Source organism: Paroedura picta, chromosome 15, assembly GCF_049243985.1.
Source record: "Paroedura picta isolate Pp20150507F chromosome 15, Ppicta_v3.0, whole genome shotgun sequence".
NCBI classification, from domain to species: domain Eukaryota; kingdom Metazoa; phylum Chordata; class Lepidosauria; order Squamata; family Gekkonidae; genus Paroedura; species Paroedura picta.
Window position 1 is genome coordinate 3,313,058 of NC_135383.1, and position 19,135 is coordinate 3,332,192.

The 19,135-nt window shown below is 48.0% G+C and overlaps 2 protein-coding genes across 2 annotated transcripts in view; one reads left to right on the forward strand and one right to left on the reverse strand.

Annotated features, from left to right (window-relative positions):
- The first annotated feature begins 6,747 nt into the window (after window positions 1–6,747).
- The window catches only part of PLEKHN1 (pleckstrin homology domain containing N1), a 40,155-nt gene continuing 27,767 nt past the window's right edge, over window positions 6,748–19,135 (forward strand). Inside the window, exons 1-2 of the mRNA XM_077311729.1 lie at window positions 6,748–7,088; window positions 13,375–13,474. Coding sequence (XP_077167844.1) covers window positions 6,868–7,088; window positions 13,375–13,474 — 321 coding nt within the window. The 5' untranslated portion in view covers window positions 6,748–6,867. The remainder of the gene's footprint in view (window positions 7,089–13,374; window positions 13,475–19,135) is intronic.
- Window positions 12,949–19,135, reverse strand: part of PERM1 (PPARGC1 and ESRR induced regulator, muscle 1) — a 58,092-nt gene continuing 51,905 nt past the window's right edge. Inside the window, exon 5 of the mRNA XM_077311725.1 lies at window positions 12,949–13,001. Within this exon, the coding sequence (XP_077167840.1) occupies window positions 12,964–13,001 (38 nt within the window). The 3' untranslated portion in view covers window positions 12,949–12,963. The remainder of the gene's footprint in view (window positions 13,002–19,135) is intronic.

The window sequence follows — 19,135 nt, forward strand, 5'->3', positions numbered from 1 at the left end:
AATTTGTTTGCAATACGTAAGAGTTGCAAGACTCAGTTTGCTGGAGCCGAAACAACAGTCAGTTACCCCTCTGGAATGTCACCTTGGACAGGATGGGTTTGCGCCAGACTGTATTCTAGAAATTGCAACAGCTCATGGGGCAGAATCCGTAGCTCGCTGGTAGAGCCAGACGCCTTGCAAGGGTGACGTCCCAGGTTCAGTGAGCCTCCAGTGAAGGACCTGAGAATGACCCTCTGGGAGTCAGTGCCAGTCACCGTGGATCGTCTACACCGGCCTAGATAGCATCACAATGACTCAGTAGCTGAACTCAGCAGGTCCCTGTTTCAAGGATCTCTGGCAACAGGTGTGGAGAGATTTTCCCCCCACCTTTGACAGAGTTCTGTTGCTACTCAGAGCTATATTACCACTGAACTAGATGTACATGGTCTGCGTTGGTCTAAGGCAGGGGTAGTCCAACTGCGGCCCTCCGGATGTCCATGGACTACAATTCCTAGGAGCCCCTGCCAGCGAATGCTGGCAGGGGCTCCTGGGAATTGTAGTCCATGGACATCCGGAGGGCCGCAGTTTGACTACCCCTGGTCTAAGGAAACCAGAGAGCGGTGCTTTCAGGACTGTTTGGAATCCATTCCCCTTATGGCGAGCTATTATGTGATTGATGTGGACCAGATCTGTTTGCACTCGGCTGGACACTACGGATTGCTTCTAACTGACGCAGGACTGAGGCCAACGTAAGCACATAGTAGCATTGGAGCAGGCCTCCTTCCTCTCCGTTCCACCTCTCCCCATCACTGGAATTCAGGTGCTCGGACCCTAAACTCAGCCTAGAAATTTTACTTAGAGGGACGGTAATCTTATACATGTTAAACAAGAAATTAAATTTTAGTTGTCCATGGCTTTTAAACTCATCTACGTATGGGTTTTTTACATGCTGTAGTGTTGGGGCACCGGATGAGATCCTGCCTACAGAAAAGCAGACTGGACACTCTACAAGTCCAGTCCACACTTTAAAAACATACAAATGCACCCCGTCGCTTCTGCCCCGTGCTCCCGCAGTACAGGTCGGTTCCTTGGGGAGCACGGGGGTCTCTTAATGCCAACTGTGTTTTTTCCTTCGGTGGGAATCAAAATGCAAGGGGGAAATTTCCTTTTTCCACTGTGGAGTCTGCACTGCAGCCTCCCAGCCCTCAGGCAGGCATTGTCCAGTTGGCTCTCTTGGACAGCAGAGAGAGCCCGCCAGAGATCAGCAGCTGCTGTCAATCAGAGCTGCCTGGAGCTTGTTCATTCCACAAGGAGAGAGAGCGAGCGAGCGGGCGGGCGTGATGTATGTGAGGGAGAGAAGTGAGCCAACGCTCCCTTAGTCCTATCAGTTTGCTGACGGGAATCTTTCCACCCTGGCTGTGAACTTCCTTGAGGTATATTTGTGAAAAGGATTGGTGGCCTTTCTTGGAAATTCAGACCAGGTGGGGCTGTTTTGATGAAATAGTGTATAAAAATATAAAATGTCAGTTTCCATATCAGACAGAACGCTGCCTTGCAGGGTACAGAACATGGGTCACTATGTGCCAGCATTGTCTTCTGCCGCTAAAGCACAAGACCTCTGTTGATTCAGGTAGCAGGGCAGCTGCAAGCCACATGAACCAAAGAAAGACCCCAGTTCAAATCTTTCCTCTGCCACAAGTTCAGTACGAGGGCTGCAGCAGGCTGTTATCTTGTAAAATATGAGGGAAATACCAATGAACTATTTTACAGAGCTGGCATCAGGACTACTGACGCCGTGTCTGAAATTCTCCAAACATTGAAAACCCACAAAAAGCTATCATTCTGTTAGAGAAACTTTGTGTGTTTAAAACCAAAAGAGTTCAGCTTCTGGCAAAACAAAGCAGGGTGCGAGGGAGCTTTGTTGCTTCTGTTTCTAAAATGTCTGGCCATATGGCAAGGTGGAGGAGGGGAAACAGGGAAGAGAGCAAATTAGGACATAATATCTTTGGATGTAGGCTAGCCTTTCTTTTTTTTTTTAAGCATGCCCTCTTTCCACGCCTTTACAAATATGTGGAATAGTTCTGTGTGATCCAAAGGTTTGCATCTTTGCACCCCAGGTCCTCGCAGAAGAGTCATGCACACAAGAATGACACTTGTGTAAGCAATGCTCCTGGGATATGTATGTGGGACTGGCTGGCGGAGTATTCTTTTTCCACATAGCCTCCCACCTGCTCTGCATTTCTGTCCATCCCCTTACTCCAGTCTCGCATTTCTATAAATAACCTCCAGTTGCATAAAGTTTTCCCGAGCGTGGAGCCAGTCTGCTAACCACCCCTCTTTATGAAATACACACACGCAAACACCCTCGATACCAGGAACAGGATTCTTGTGCTGCGGAGTGTTATGAAGCGTGTTTGGGAGCTGAGTGGACATTGTGTCCACCCTTCCAACAAATCACTTCGGAGCGTCATGTTTGGTAGCCCACACAAAATTGCTCGCTTTGTGTTTGATGCCAAGGCGCAAAGCAGAACGGGCTGGAGGGGAATAACTGTTGAAGGCACAAGAGGAGTAGGATTGGCTCAGCAGAGGAGGCCATTCCCACCAGTCTGCAAAACCCAACCGAACAAGGCTGTTAAGGGAATAGGGTGTTTTGCGGTGTCACCATAAGTCAGAAGTCACTAGGTAGGACCCCCACCAACACCACCACCACACACACACATGCACACACGCAGAGCACATGGGCAATTATTCTGAAGCTAGAAATCTTGTGTTTACGGCACAACATAGTCCTAACATTCTTTGCACAACCATGAGCCATGGTGCACAATTTATATTTTCTTCTTCCAGCCACTGATATTCTTCTTTCTTTCATATTGAGCCATCCTCCTCCTTGAAAACAAATTTGTTTGGGTTTTCCGGGAATACTTCCCTTGAACCTGAAGGCCATTACAGGCTTCTCATATAAGCCTGTGGCAATGAGTTCCATTGACTGCTCCGGGGGTGGTCAACCTGTGGTCCTCCAGATGTCCATGGACAACAATTCCCATGAGCCCCTGCCAGCGTTCGCTGGCAGGGGCTCATGGGAATTGTAGTCCATGGACATCTGGAGGACCACAGGTTGACTACCCCTGACTGATCCACGTCGGTTTCAAGTGGGGCTGCCTTTCTGAGGCTCCACCCACCCCCTCATTAGGAGCCAGCTGTTACTTCTTCATGCGCCGGTGCTTTTGTAGATATAATGGATTTTGCAAAGCGAGACACACCGGATGAGAAAGAATAATGAGTCATCTAGAGAGGGATCCGCTGCCTACGCTTTGATTCTCTGCTTTGCCTTTGGGGACTTTCATTGCACAGCGGCTCATGTTTGATGGGAAACAGATGAAAACAGGATCTCAGGATCTTGTTCCAACTCAGCATCGATTTCCAAAGGGGAACCGTGAACAAGAGAAGCAATGCCAGCTTGTTTGGAATGGTTTTTTGGGGTAGGAGAATATATAGTCCAAAGGGTGCCAGGACCCTCAAGATCAGAATGCAAAATGAGTCAGTTTCAGTTTATAGCCCCCTTGCCACCCATAAAACACTAGCTGCCAAGGCTTGGCCTATAGCCTGCTGCCCACTTTGAGTTGGCAAAGTTAAGTTCCCCCTGCGATTATGAAGCACCAGCATGCGGCAGTGCTCCTTGGAGCAGCACCCCTTAGCCTGAATGCCAAGGGCAAAGGACACAATGGATTCAGTATGACAAACATCCATGTGCTCAGCAAGTGTTGGGGGTTTGGCCCCATCTCCCCTTTTGTAAATCCAGAGTGCCGTCCAGCAAGAAAGATTCAGATGTTGACCTAAAGTAACAGAACGAAGTTTTAACCCAGTGGCACCTTGAAGACCCACAAGGTTTAATTCTAGGTATAAGCTTTTGAGTGCATGCGCACTTCCTCGGATGTTATCTGAAGAAAATGTGCTTGCACACGAAAGCTTAGACCCAGAATTAAACTGTGTGGGACTTAAAGGTGCCACTGGGTTAAAAACATTGCCCTAGAAGAAAGTAAGAATTCTTGAAATCCATTGGAGTAAATTGATTCACAAGGGCGTAATTTTGCTTTGGTTAGCATCTCTCCTCCTTTAAGTTTTTACAAATTGTGTCTTGCTCTTAATGCACCAGATATCTACTCATTCAGGATTGGGGGTGGGGGGAGATAGACTTTAGGATCAGAAGACCCAAGATCAGGTTCAAACCCTCCTACATACCCCTTTTGAGTAAATTAAAACCCACTCCACTGATTGGTCAGGTTACGGTATCTGTGACTTGTCTTCAAGCAGGGAATTTGTTCTGTGACAGTCTAAAGCAGGGGTAGTCAAACTGCGGCCCTCCAGATGTTCATGGACTACAATTCCCAGAAGCCCTTGCCAGCATTCGCTGGCGAATGCTGGCAAGGGCTCCTGGGAATTGTAGTCCATGGACATCTGGAGGGCCGCAGTTTGACTACCCCTGGTCTAAAGGAAGAAGGTGTAAGAGAGGACTATACCATGTTCATTGTGAAAAGCCACCTGATTGGGCAACAGGTGTGTGGGGGCTCACCACCTGGTTGTCTCTCATGTCTCAAAGGAAGATGTGCCTGGAGGCGGTGCAGAAAGCAATGTGTAAGAGCATCATGCTCTTCAGCCCAGGACCCGCTTCCATTTGGGCCAGAATCCCTTGCCACATCGCGGTCATTCTTTCTAGCTCCTTTTCAACTCCGTGGCACTTGACAGACCAAAAGGGCTGCAAGAAATTGTTAGTCCTACGGCTCCAGCACGGCTACACTGGCTGGGGAAGGAGAGCTGCAGTTGTGGAGGATGGAGGGGAAGAGCGGAGCCACGGTTCGGGGAGAGATGGGCACTGTGTCAAAGATCCCTATAAAAACCTGCAGCTGGCTTCAGTCTGCTCCATGTGTTTTCCATTTACAAGTCCAGAGTGAGAATCCAGGATGTCTTAACATCTAAGCCATAACTAATCTGGACTAGGTGATCTTGCCCACGAATATGCAAAGCGGTTTGCTGGATCTAACCAAAATCCCAGTTTTCTTCGCAAGAAGCCACTTAGAAACTGCCCTGCTGGTCCCCCAGGAGACGACCCCTTCCCTTCAACCCGTTCCTGCTTCTCAAGCCGGCGTTTTGTTTGTGTACGTGCTTGGAATTGATACACCTATAAATATTTCGATGAAGCTTTTACAGTTATGGACAGATGTTGGGCACAGCAGCTAGGCGATTAGTTACCTTTCTACAGATTCTTTGGGATCCCGGCGGGGGCCGTTCTGTGGCTGGAAGAGTTTGCTGAAAATCGATTTCCTCCAACGCATGGCTCAGTATGGTCAGCTGAGATTAACATTCTTTTTAAAAAGGCAAATCCCAGGCAAGTAATTGAGTGGGTTGGCTTTGTAGGCAAGAACAGACACTGAGGCGTGAGGCCTTCAGAAGGATGCAGGTGTCTCTCTCTCTCATGTGATCAGAGGGTTGCTGGAGGGAAAAGCCAAGTTCTAAAGACCAATTTCAAGCCATTGCCCTCAGAGGATATGGACCCACCTTTGGGGTCCTGCCTGCTGGGCAGAGAGCTCATCCAATTGCTGAGTGTTCCCACAAAGGTGCTTGGTCCACCAGTCTTGTGGCTTTTGCGGTGATGGGTTTTGCAGGATGAGTTTGTTCCCCCCCCCCATTGGTGGAAAACGCTTCTTGCCTCAATCCGGCGTCCCCTTTGTCCACGTCTCATGTTCCCACCCCTGGGGGACGTTGGATGGTTGCTTCTGGGCTCACCTCTCTTTGAAGCCATCTGGAATAATTGCCAGTTCTCTATTTCCCCCACAATTTAGGGCTGCTGGTGGGAAGCATTTAATATTTGTTACCTTTTTACGCCACTCTTTTAATATCTGGGAAATGTTGGAACTCTAGTGGCGAAACTGCAGGGAGGGGGGATATCCCAGATTGTCCCTTCCAATGACTTGGAAGGGACCTCCTGGCTCATGACACTCACAACCCTATTAACAGTGCAATCCCATACCGAGTTAGTCCTTTCATTTCAACAGGCTTAATCTGGAGTAATTTTGCACAGGGCTGTGCTGGAATAGATTTCGAGCAAAGCTCAAAGCCCCTGGCATAATATGGAGCAACTCTGCACAGAATCGCCCTGGTAAAACTTGCACTCGAAAGCTCACGCCTTTAATAAATCTTTGTTGGTCTTAAAGGTGCTACTGGACTCTGATTTCTGTGTAACATCTAGCGAGGCTGCAGTGGGCTAGATGCAAGGGCTTCCAGTCCATGAGAGCTTAAGGTAAAGGTAAAGGTATCCCCTGTGCAAGCACGGAGTCATGTCTGACCCTTGGGGTGACGCCCTCCAGCATTTTCTTGGCAGACTCAACACAGGGTGGTTTGCCAGTACCTTCCCCAGTCATTATTATTTTACCCCCCAGCAAGCTGGGTACTCATTTTACCGACCTCGGAAGGATGGATGGCTGAATCAACCTTGAGCCGGCTGCTGGGATCGAACTCCCGGCCTCATGGTCAGAGCTTCAGGCAGCATGTCGGCCGCCTTACCACCCTGCGCCACAAGAGGCTCTTCCATGAGAGCTTATCCCTTATCAAAAACGCATTAATCTTTCAAGGAGCCCAAGGAGGCAGCTGTCTCTACGCTCCTTGTGCGAAGTGGCCAGGGCTGAAGTGGCAGAGATCTCTTCAATGCCCGTGGGCAGCAACCGAAAGAAGCCTCCTGCCTCCTAGTTTCTCTCTGTCTCTCTGTGCGAGTTTCCCATCCCAGCGTCAGAGTCGGCCCAGGAGCGGAAGTGCGAACTCAGCCTGCAAACAGCCCGGGGCGAAAAGGGCTGTGTTTGCTCCCAGCTCACACCCATAAGAGTCACCCTGCAGATGGAAGTGGGGAAACGCACGCATGACACAGTCGGGCTGCACACACCTCCCGGCCTCGGCAAGCGGCGTCTGCGCTCCTCTCCGCCTGCCTCCTGTTCCCCCGCAGCTGCTCCTGGCGTGGAGAGGTCGCTCGCTGGCGACATGGGGAACATGGCTTGCGTCCCCCAGGCCCCGGGCCGCTTCCGATACTCCTTCTCCAGAAAGTCTTCGCTCAAGAGAGAGTGAGTACGCCGGAGCCCTTGCTTGACGCCCGCACCGGCCTCCCCGGCAACCCTGTTTTGCTTCAGGCTTCGCTTTGCTGCCTTGGTGTGACTTTCCCCAAGGGGCTTCCCGGGAGAAAACAGCCCCTGGCGGGTTTGCACTTTGCTGGGGCTCTTGGAAACTTTCCAGCGATTTTACGCTAAGAGGAGCGGATGGTTGTGAAGTTCTGCTTCTTTGACTCAAAAGGAGGCGGCTTTTTCTGTTTTAAATATTGGTTTTTATTCTCCCGGGCGGGGGGGGGGGAGAGGGGCATGGGCACTGCTTGAAATTTATTTGGGGGTTTCTTGCAATGTTTCCCTTATCCATGGGCAGCATTAACGAATGTCTCCGGTCTCCGGATTGTTAGTTGTAGCGTGTTTGTAACAAATAGTTTGCAGTGATGTAGCTGAAAGGAACAGAAGATATTTTTGTGGGATGCGGAGGGGTGTTCTTTTGACCGGGGCTGCCAGATGCCCTCGTTTTGGGGAGCCTGTCCTCTTTGGGGCTCTTTTTAAAAATCTGATGAAAATGCTCTCTTTTGGGCAGGGAAGGCTGGGAATAGTCCTAGTTATCACAGCTTAAATAGTAGGGGTATTGTAGTGGTCGCTTGTCTGAAGTAGTCGGGAAATAAACCCTCCTTCTTGCTTTCCAAAATGTGGCAGTTCCATTTTAACTAGACATCCCTACAGAATTGTTGGCCTGTTCCAGAATTCCACTGGTAGAGACATGCTTTCCTGCGCTGTTCTTAAAGCGACAGCACCTCATGAAGGAAGAAGCATGCCAAGGGCAGGGATATTAGTGCATATATCTGTTTGCTACATGTAGGGACCATTAAATTAATTGCACATGTAATCCCTACTGATGCTTGCTATTTCCTATACGGAAACACTGTCCGTATGTGTGATCCTGACACAAAGGGATATTTGGACACCGGGAGCCTGTATTTTATGTCTATGGGTTCTCAAAGGTAGGGCAGACTATAAATCCCATAAATAAACAAGCAAAACTCCTTGCTGCCCTTAAACGGCTTTAAAAATTATTCCCTCTTCCCCCAAAGCCAAGTGTAAATCTACACAATATCCTGGTTTAGGTTTTGCTTTTTTGTGGTGGTTGTGTATGCTTTTTACAAAAGTTCAGTTGACAATTGTATGGCAGCCCCCACCCTGCTGGAATTCCCCCTTCCATTCCAGGTTTCCCTCCCCCCCCCTAAGCTCTCAGCATGCTTAATGTGACTCCAGATGGATTCTGCCTGCACCTCAATGACCGTCTGTGTATACAGAAGATGGGGACAAATAATTCACATTCCTAGGTGACAATAAAGCTCAAGTGAAATCAGCCCGCTAAGTGCCCGCTCTAAATTTCAGTGTGCCCAGGTGAGCACATACCTGGGGGAATCTTCCTAATTGTGTTTCTAAACCACCTGAAACTGAGGATATAAATGCAGAATTGCGTTGGGATAAGATGACCAACACTTGCAACACAAGCAGTGGCAGTTGCGCCATTCCACCGACATATGCATACAATGCAGTTTTGCATTCGTGGAGGACTGGGCAAAAATAAACGGGAGAATTCAGAGGTGCGAATGCGACTAAAATGACGGTGGGTGCAATGTGTGGAAAATATAAAGCAGGGGTAGTCAAACTGCGGCCCTCCAGATGTCCGTGGACTACAATTCCCAGGAGCCCCTGCCAGCATTCGCTGGCAGGGGCTCCTGGGAATTGTAGTCCACGGACATCTGGAGGGCCGCAGTTTGACTACCCCTGATATAAAGTATTCAGGGGCAGATACTTCTAACCGATGCCATTTCTATACAGCCCCCAGTTTGAGAGGGGTAATAAAGACCCATAAAAGTTTGGCACTGCAGCAGGCAGTAGCAAAATGAAGGACTCTGATCAATATTCAGGGACTTTACTTTGCCTTTCCTAATCTTGGAATTACCTGTCCCAAGATGTGAATGCCGTAGGATGGGAAGCTGCATGATGGGATAACTTGGGAAGTAAAAACCTGGCCCTCCTTCCATGCAATTAGCACTTCCGGTGCCTCACTGACGAGGGGCGTGGCTAATAGCGAACCACAACAATAATCTCAAAGCAGTGGCCTGTTTAAAACAATATACGAACTCTTCCCTGGTGGCAAAGTTGTGTAAATGTTCCACCCGGACTTTTCCGAGCCAATGACTTCAGCTGACTCCATTGCTAAAAGCCACAACTTTGGCTTATAATATCACTGTGGATTTTCCTTTGTTTTCTCAAGAAACTATACCCAGTAAGCTTGCTGTCCTCCAGGTGGGATCTGGAATTCTCCAGGAATTACAGCCGAAACATCCCGATATTTCCCAAGCCAAATCTGGCAACCCTAACCGTAATCCAGCGCTGCGCAGGGCTGGTTATGCTCCCAAAATTCAAGAGTCATGACAAGTAGTGGGTTTTGTTTAGGCTATAATTCCCCGACAACCGACTGAAGCCGAGCACCAGACAGAAGAGGAAAACTGAGGGTATATATATATTCACATGTGGCAACGTGAGGTCTTTTAGCAAGCGTGGCAATTTAGCAGAATGACGTGACCTGGAACTTTTCTAAGCCTTTTCAAACATCACCACAAAGATTAATTTTGTACCTGTTTTTTACTACCCAAAGGAGTTTCGAAGCAGCTTACAATCTCCCCCCCCTCCTCTTCCCATAACAGACACCCTATGAAGTACGTGGGACTGAGAGAGCTCTCGAGAGAACTGTGACTAGCCCAAAGTCACAGTCATTATTCTCTTCCTCTCCCCACAGCAGACACCATGTGAGGTAGATGGGGCTGGGAGAGGACTGTGACTGGCCGCGTGTAGAGGAGGCGTGGGGAATCAAACCCAGCACTACACCATGCTAGCTCTCAAGAAGACATGTCTCTGCCCTAAGGGACTTACAATCTAAATCTTGACAGGCCAAGTGGCAGTGAAGATAACCAGGGGGAAAATGTGCATTCCAGATGCAACAACGTAGGCATGTTTTCTTCACGAAAACAAACAGGTCCATAGACCCCGTGGCTTTTGACCTTCCCGCAACCCCTTGGGCTGTGATCCGTGGGTCCGAGGACCTTTAGCAAACTTGCCGTAGCGCCCCTGTGCACCCACAGAGAATTCTAGGCATGTTTTATGGCTCACTTGTGGAGACTGGCGGGGCATGTTGAGCCCTGTGTGAATGCAGAGTATGCCATAGACCCTGCGCACTCCAGCATGCGGCCACAGAAGGGGGAGATGTGCAGGGGCAGGCAAAGAGTTCTTTTCTCTGCCATTACAGATCTTATCGTTAAGGAGCTCCTGATAAGCTTCTTTTTTTAAAAAAACCTTCACTGGGAGACGGTTTAAAAACCACTGAACTTTTGTTCGGATCCCGCAAGACAGTTTTCTGTGTTCCCATGCCCTGGGTGTGTGCGGCTTCTTATGGCTTCCATAGTGGAATTTGGGATGAGCTCTGGTGTTGTGCCACGAAGGGCAGGCGGTACAAGAAAATCCTCTCTGCGCTTGAGGGCAAAAGCACTCCAGAAATATAATCCAGAGGCGGAGCAGTGAGGAAATGTAGCATAGCGAACGCATTGTACATAGCACCGGCGCGGAGGGTGTCTCCAAGAAGACCAGCAGACATTTGAAAATGGCATCGGTTCGCCCCAGATGCACGTTTGAGGGAAGTTGCTCCAGGGGGTTTGTCAGAAGCAAGTTTAGCATACTTAAAATAAGGCTCCGGCCTACTGTGACCCAAAGACCTACATCAGGGGTAGTCAAACTGCAGCCCTCCAGATGTCCATAGACTACAGGTCCCATGAGCCCCTGCCAGCGAATGCTGGCAGGGGCTCATAGGAATTGTAGTCCATGGGCATCTGGAGGGCTGCAGTTTGACTACCCCTGACCTACATGAGGTTCAGTTCTATTAGGGTTGACATCTTTGGGTTTGGAAATACCTGGAAACTTTTGGGACGAAGCTCTGAGGGGGTAGGACTAAGGGTGGGGCGGAGCTCTGAGGGGGTAGGACTAAGGGTGGGGCGGGACCTCAGTGTAGTATAATGCTGCGGAGTATTTCCTCCAAAGTAGCCACTTTCTCCAGGAGAACTGATCTCTGTTGCCAGGAAGTGAGCTGTAAAACCGAGGGATCTCCAGGTCTCCCCTGGGGAATGGCCTCCCAAACTGTGCTCTGCACATTTACTCTGCAATAAATCTCATAGTGCCCCAATATCTAGGGAGGTTTTCACATTTACACATCTTGTGGTCCCGCACACATGCTCAATGAGTGATGCGCATGCTCAGTTACTCACACAGCATACGCATCGCCCTTTTTTCATTCTCACAGTCTGCAAGCCAAGTAAGTATGAAGAGCCATCCACAACGCGACCAGAGAAACATGTTTACATGGAAAGCAAAAATAAACACTTCCCTTAGAATTTTTACCATGGGAAACAAAGTCTCTGTCAAACCACTTCCTCTCTCTTTAAAATAGCAGTCGCTGACCAGACGAAGTATCTTCAGATCACATATCACCATGCATTGGAAGGCTGAGGAAAAGCCTTCCTCCCACCCCCCTAATAATCTGATTGTTTGTGCGCTAAGACGTGAATAACCTCTATTAAGTAATCTTAATTTTGAATACCGCATCTTGCAACTTTGCACATTATAAAAATGGAAACAAAAAATCCAAGACATTATACCACTGAAGTCTCTTGCCTTCTTAAACCCTCCCTTCTCCAAACCTCCAGGAATTCCTGAACTGGCAGCTGGCAACCCTACTCTTCAAGGTGTTTTATTCTGCTGTTATCCAACTAGTTTTAACCTTACAAAGAGCTCTTTGGCTATTTTGTGGTGGCTTTCTCGAGTAGATTTCATTTAAAAAATGCTTCCCAACTCATTTGAATGTCGAAAGCGGCAACCCTAAGAGGGGTATTCTAGTGCTTATCTCCGCCGTGATGCAACCTCATAGCAATGATGGAAGGGGTTAAAACACACGCACACCATAATTTCCTTCTGCAGAAGAATGTTGTAATTTACTTTCAAGAGCTGAAACTACTTTGGATGCTGGAGGTTGCATAAAATCCTCAGTGACATCAGCTGGCAGCTGGTTACTAACAGCGGTGTGGTGTGTCTGTCTGTCGACTGCCAGGATTAGATTGTGGGGAAGCCGCTCATGTTATTTATTTGTATAATTAGTTAATAAATAACTGGTATCTTCGCCTTCCCATTCATAGAGGAATCTCAGAGCTGATTGTAATGTGAAAGAGACAGCCAATAACAGAGGCAGATAGAGATGCCTTTACGTGGATTTAAACCTCCTGGTCCACCAGGGAGGATCTTTTTAATGCGAGATGTTAAGGATTCAACCGGGCACTTTCTACAGACAATATGCCATTGAGCTACAACCACAACAGTCATCAATTAACAGGAAATTGCTGCCTCGGATTACCAATTAAAATCATCAATAACCTCTACTCTTCGGCCAGTAGCAGGTTTCGGATGCTTTAAAGTTTAAAACCATATAAAATTGTCCTCCTGAACAAATTGGGAGGTGGCTTGCCTCTGTAAAACTGAAAATGCAATCTGGCAGATTATTTTTTTTCCAAGATGGTGATCTATTCCTCAGTTCTTATCAAACGTAGAGTCCATGGTGCAGATATTTTGGGGAGAGGCCCCCCCCCAAAAATATCTGCAGCATGCAAGCTCTAACCCTGACTCCCAGTTCAGCCTTCTCTGCATTTCCTATGAGAACCCAGTGGAGGCCTGAATGTTAGGATCTGTATCCTAACCTGAATGTTAGGATCTGTATCATCCAGCTAAATGCTCCAGAACTAAACACTGAAACTCACCTGTGTGTGAGGATTTCGCTCCGCTATGCCTGGTCTTGGGTTCTATGTCCTGCTGGTACAACTGTAAATGAAGGGGGAAAGGGGTCAGGTTAATTTTGCAATTTGGAACACTTATTTCCCCCCCCCCCTTCACTGTAACTCTGTCCTTAGGAATACAGGGCTCTCCTCAACTGCCAGCCCATCCATTTTGGGAATTACAGCCGAGCTTTGCTTCTTGGGAGAACAAATAAAACAAAGCAAGAAAACTAAGTAGCTTCCACAAAGCCTCTTACGGTGCTTGATTGCCAGAGATTTATGGGGCTGGGACACTTGGGGGCCTTGGACACCTCAGAGGCTCCTGACAAACGTGCTAATTTGACCCTGGCGCCTTTCCGAATTTGCTTTTGTTTGCTTGCCTTGATCTTACACGAATATGCCTTTTTATTGCTTTGTAGACAAGAGAACAAGAAAAAGCTGGCCGGCCTCTTTGGTTTAGAACCAGGACAGGAGAGAGACGTCACCTCGGACAAGATTCTCCAGTATATTCCTGGAAAGGCAAGTATCGCCACAAATGGGGGTTGGTGAGGCGGCTAGCTTAATAATAATAATAATAATAATAATAATAATAATAATAATAATAATAATAATAATAATAATAATAATAATAATAAAAAGCTCTGGAAAAGTAAGTTTGCCAGCCTCCAGGTGGGCCCTGGAGATCTCATGGAATTAGAACTCATAATTAGGCAAAAGCATTGGACTCTGTGGAATTATACCCCACTGAGGCCCACTCCTCCACAAACCCCTCCCTTTCCCTCCCCAAACCCCTCCCTTTCCCCAGAACTTGCAACCCTGTGGGAAATGGAACGGGTAGCCTTATTTCCTGTTGAGCTCACACCCCTCTCCAAATCCCACTCTCCCTAGGCTCCATCTCCCAAATCTCTAACCCAGAGTTGGCCACCCTATTAGACGGATATAGTCAAGATCCTTCCGTCCTATTTTGGTAGAGTTGGAGCAAGACTTCGGCATGGTTTCACAGTGAAAGTGCGACCTGTGTGTACTAGTCAGCCAGTGGGCCAGCCACATTAATTGTAAGGACACACAAACTGCTAATTACCCGTACCTAAGCTACACAGATTAGCTAGCTCACAGCCCGAATCTCTGCAGCAAGAATTCAGCATGGGGACCAAGTCCTGGTTCTCACGCTGCGTTTCTGTGGGTGGAGATGGTGACAGAGCTCTTGTCCGCCGACCTGTATGTCAGGAATTCTGGGAGCAAAGATGTGGGGGAAGAAGGGTGTTTGCAAAGGGAGCCTGCTGATCTCCCTGTTCTTTGAAAAAGTCAGGGAACTCGTTGGTGGATGAAGCATGGCTGAGTCATCCTTCGTGGGGGTGCAAGGAGAGGTTGCACCCAATCATTTAACATAAAGTTAGCACCTGGGAAACCTGTAGCCAAGCACAGTCCTACCTGAGAATCATTCCTAGAGAGGGTTGTCTGTTCTATGCCATGAAAGAACTTGCTCATCTGGGATTGTAATTCAGTTGGGATTTCAATTTCTTTGAGGCCTCGGTCCCCTTCGTTTTTTGGCTATATTTCCTGACTGACTTCTTCAAGCAAATGGTTATTGAGACCATCTGAAACACCCCTACTATTTAAGCTGTGGAAATTACTCCTAACTAGGAATTTTCCTAGCCTTCCAACCCCAAAAGAGGGCATTTTCATCAGTTTTTTTAAAGAGCCCCAAAGAGAATGGACACCCAAAAGGAGGACAGGTCTTCTAAAAAGTGGGCAACTGGTAACCTACTGTACCCCCAAAACAATTTCTTCACGCTCTTGGGCATCCTTGATGCCTGAGGCAGAAGGAAGTGTCAGCAACTTGTCTGAGGCAAAGGCAGAAAATTTGAACTCGCAACTTAGGCCTTAACAGCTGGGCTGGCCCATACATCCTGTCTTGCAATATTTCCCAAGTCCAGTTGCTCACTTCCTGAAGCAAATAACAACAACAACAAAACAATCTGCTTGTGTGATGAAGACACAAGAAGGATTGAGATTACCTTTTAAAAAGAAAACCACCTCCCTTTTTTGTTTATCAGGGAGGGGCACCGTTTAGAGCCCTCCCATGATGCAACAGCCTGTCCAAAGTTGACATCCTCCTTGTCCGGCCACCGTTCTTGGTGATTAAACCCCAAGTCACTCCGACTTTTCCTGGCTGGGATCTAATTAGTTTAATTTTTAACTTGTCTCGCCTGTTGGCTGGGACGGAGCCGAACAAGACGTGCATGGGCCTCGTTCTGGGAGGGGGACCAATTTTCAAAATCTTCCCATGTAAATGTTGAGAGGGACCCCAAAGCGACCAAACCTTCGCCGAGATTAATCGGACGGTGTGTCTTTGGTGGAAAACTTAAAACAGTGTGTGTGCGTGGGGTGAGGATAGAGTCTACCGAGAATAAAGCACAAACTGGTTTCTTCTTCCTATTTATAGAATCATAGAATGATAGAATCATAGAGTTGGAAGGGGCCATACAGGCCATCTAGTCCCACCCCCTGCTCAACGCAGGATCAGCCCTAAGCATCCTAAAGCATCCTAGAAAAGTGTGTATCCAACCTTTGCTTGAAGACTTCCAGTGAAAGGCAGTTGTGTGTTTTCTGCCTAAGGGAGCTTGACAGACTTTCAATTCCTTAACTATTATTTTTGAAAGGCGCAAAGGGTTGCTCGGGGCTTTGTGCATTTTTAGAAAGAACTGTACACGAGGGTTTGACTCTGTGGAGCATAGCCTGTGATATCCCTGAAGTATTTTAAATAAATTATTGGCTGCGGTTTCCCCGCAGAGGCCATGGCTGAGGCGTTTCTCAGAACCTCAGGCCAAAGTAGATGGCGGGCAAAAGGCACATGATCAGCTATGTATGTTTACTCAGGCTTAACTCCCACTTTGATCAACGGGAGTTACTTTTCTCAGATGAGTTTGCAGGCTATACTCGTTCCTGGTATACTAGTTCAAGTATTTGGACTAAGATCTCGGAGACCCAGGTTTGAGTTCCCAAGTGGACATGGAAGCTTGCTAGGTGATATTAGGCCATTGATTTTCTCTCCACCTAACCTACCTCACAGGGATGTCGCTGCTGTGAGGGTAAAACACGGGAAAGAAGAACATTGCTGCACACTGCTTTGAGTCCCCATTGGGGAGGAAAGCCATGATATAAATAGATAAATAAAGAGGGGGAGAAGGTGAGGAGTACTTGAGTCATTTCCTCAGAGATATCTTTCCTGACTAAGTGTGTTTTACCTCCCAGGTGAATAGTTGTTTAGTGGGGGAAGGAGATTCATCCAGGAAACAGGTTGGTGCTAGGACACCAGTTCGAATTAGGCACTCGGCAGTGGCTGCTTTGAAAGAAAATTAAAGAGTTTGGAGGGCGTCACCCCAAGGGTCAGTCATGACTTGGTGCTTGCACAGGGGATACCTTTACCTTAGGGCTGAATGGTATCTTTGTAGCATGCCCACTGAATTCAGTTTTGAGCAGCAATTTCAGGACTTCTTGAACCAGTTCAGAGCAGAGCTGTCCCATTTGAGGAAACCGGACACCCTGAGGTTGCCTGCCCTGGGTGGAGCCTGAAGAAGGTGGAGATTGAGGACAGGGGGGACCTCAACAGATATCATGTCAGAGTCCACCCTCCAAAGAGGCCACTTCCTCCAGGGAGGTCAACTATAATAGCAGAAGATCTCCAGTTACCACCTGGAGCTTGGCAACCCCAGACAGCTCTACCAATCCAGCCCCATCCCCCCCTTCTGCGTCATGCCCTTTTATTTGCCTGCTAATTCAGCGATCCTCCATCAGATTTCTGCCTTCCCAACCAGGACATTATCTGCAGCTGCCATCTAGCAAAACCGGGTACGACGAGCAATCTGTTATAACCCAAGGTTTATACAAAGCAGATGGGGTGCTGGATTCCTATTGGCCTGAAACGCCTGGGAACAACGGAAAGATGACATCTAGCAGCTACTCAGTGGCCTGGAGGGTGTCTAATTAAATGTGGGTGTGCGGTTTTGGTAACACCAAAATAGGTGGTGTGCTGAGGGGGTGTGAGAGCAGGTGGAAGGAGCCATTTGAAAAATCCCCAGTATCTTCCCTTCAGAGAGCGAGACAGTCCTCAGTCACGGCCAAGGATTAGGGAGCGGCAGGTGCATTGTGGGTAATGTTAAACCTTTGAATAGCACCATAAGTACACCTGCAAGACACCATGTCCTCGAAAACGGTGACATTCTAATTTACAATTTTCTGTTTTTTTAAGATATTTGATTTAGCCACTCTGAAACGCCAGTAATTCTAAAACAATGCGCTAGGGAAGAACTGCCATAAGAGATAATGGTAAAAGCACCTATGAGTCCAAAACAGCTGGCTCACGGAGGAGGCTGCCTGCCATGTCTCTGCATGATACACAGTTGTGAGCATTCCTCCTTCCAAATTTCTCTGGGACTGTTTCTGCACTGGGAACTGCCCTGTGGGAGCACAAATCTGGGGCGGACAAGGTGCACCAGATCAAATGCTCCCCCAAGCTGGAGAAGAAGGAGGCTGGACAACCTGCCCTGGCTCAAACTCCAGGGTGTAGCCCAGTGCGAAGCCTCCGGTACGGAAACAGTCTGGGTGTGATTTCTGCTGTATGCTTGGATCCTTCAGTCACTCCTAATACAGCAAAATTACAGACTAGAAACTCATAGAGGGGAGGACTCAGTAAGGGTAGATAGTTTGTACCTGTATGCAATCTTTTTGGGTATCAAAGCAACGCATGCCTCCGAAATTAATTCAAAGGGGGGTGGGAAGTGGCTGTCAGAAGTTTGGGAAACGTGCTGCGTGCTTTTGCAGTGCATTTTAGGCTCTGTTAAATTATAATTACTGGTTTCTCTGCTTTTCAGCAGTTTTACATTCCCCCTGTAGAGAAAGCAGAACACAATGACCTGAGACTATCCTAATGAAAGGTTGTCCTTAGTAACTAAACACTGGGGAACCGTCTTGACGTTAAATACATGACTCCTCCCTGCGGCGTGTTCTAGAGAATGAAATCCATTCCTTGTACGGTCTTTGCTGATTTCTGGGCCCACCAAGAAAGCTCATTGTTTTAGCCCATGATTGACCCACCTGGGGTCTTAGCCCTGACCTGGCGGGAGGTGGTAATCCCATTGTTCTGGGTGACTCAGGGCAGGATAGAGGCGTGCCCTGAGCTGCAACTGTGATTCCATCCCAGCTTTGCTTACACGCTTTTCAGGAGCTGTGCTTTAGCTTGGGTGTTTCCACAGGCCAGGAATGAAACCAAAGCAAATGTGATTTGGAAGAGTCCCGAAACTAACAGCAGTAGTCCTGTGATCAAGTCTCTTTCCCAAATTAAAGCTGAGCGGAACTGGACAGGGCGGGGAGGACTAGGCTCCCTTCTAGGGCAGGGTGGGAGTCTCCCATGCGGAAATGGGGACTTGATAATAGCAGCACCCTTAAAAGCCAGCAGGTCGCACCGTTAAGACTAACACAATTTTATTTCAGGCGCCGGCTTTTGTGTTCAGAGCTAACTTGGTTCTGCTGCTTCAACCCAACACAGCCACTCACTCACCTGACTCTTTAAAAAACAGGTTCATCAGGTGGTCTCTGGAGATCTCTTAGGATTACAGTAGATCTCCAGATGATACAGATCAGTTCCTCTGAAGAACATGGCAGCCTTGGGAAGGAGACGCTCTGGCGTTGTATCCCCTTGAAGGCCCCCCTCTCCCCAGTCCATACTGTCCTCCAGTTCCTCCCCCCTCCCAAATCTCCAGGTATTCCCCAATGCAGAGCTGGCACCCCTGATTTTGGGACTCCTAAAACTCCTATATTTGATTCCTTCACATTTCCATCCCTTCCTTCCAGAAATATCTCATTTTATCCTCCAGACACCTCTGAGGTGGGCTGAAGAGGGGGAAATGGTGGCTTCTCTAGGCTGGAGAGGGGCAAGTGATGATTACACCATGAACACTAAAGCAAAGCTAAGATTTAAACTCCGGTCTCCCACCACCAAATTTTGCACCAACAGCTCTCTCCTAGGTCTGCTCTTTTTTAAAACAGAGAAATCTCCTTTTCAGCTCTGCGTGGAACTGCTTCATTGTCAGCAGCTGCATATTTTTATTTTATCTCTTCCAGCGCTGGCAGCTGATCAATAAAGCCAGCAGCAAATATTTAATCTTCTTTTCCTTGTAC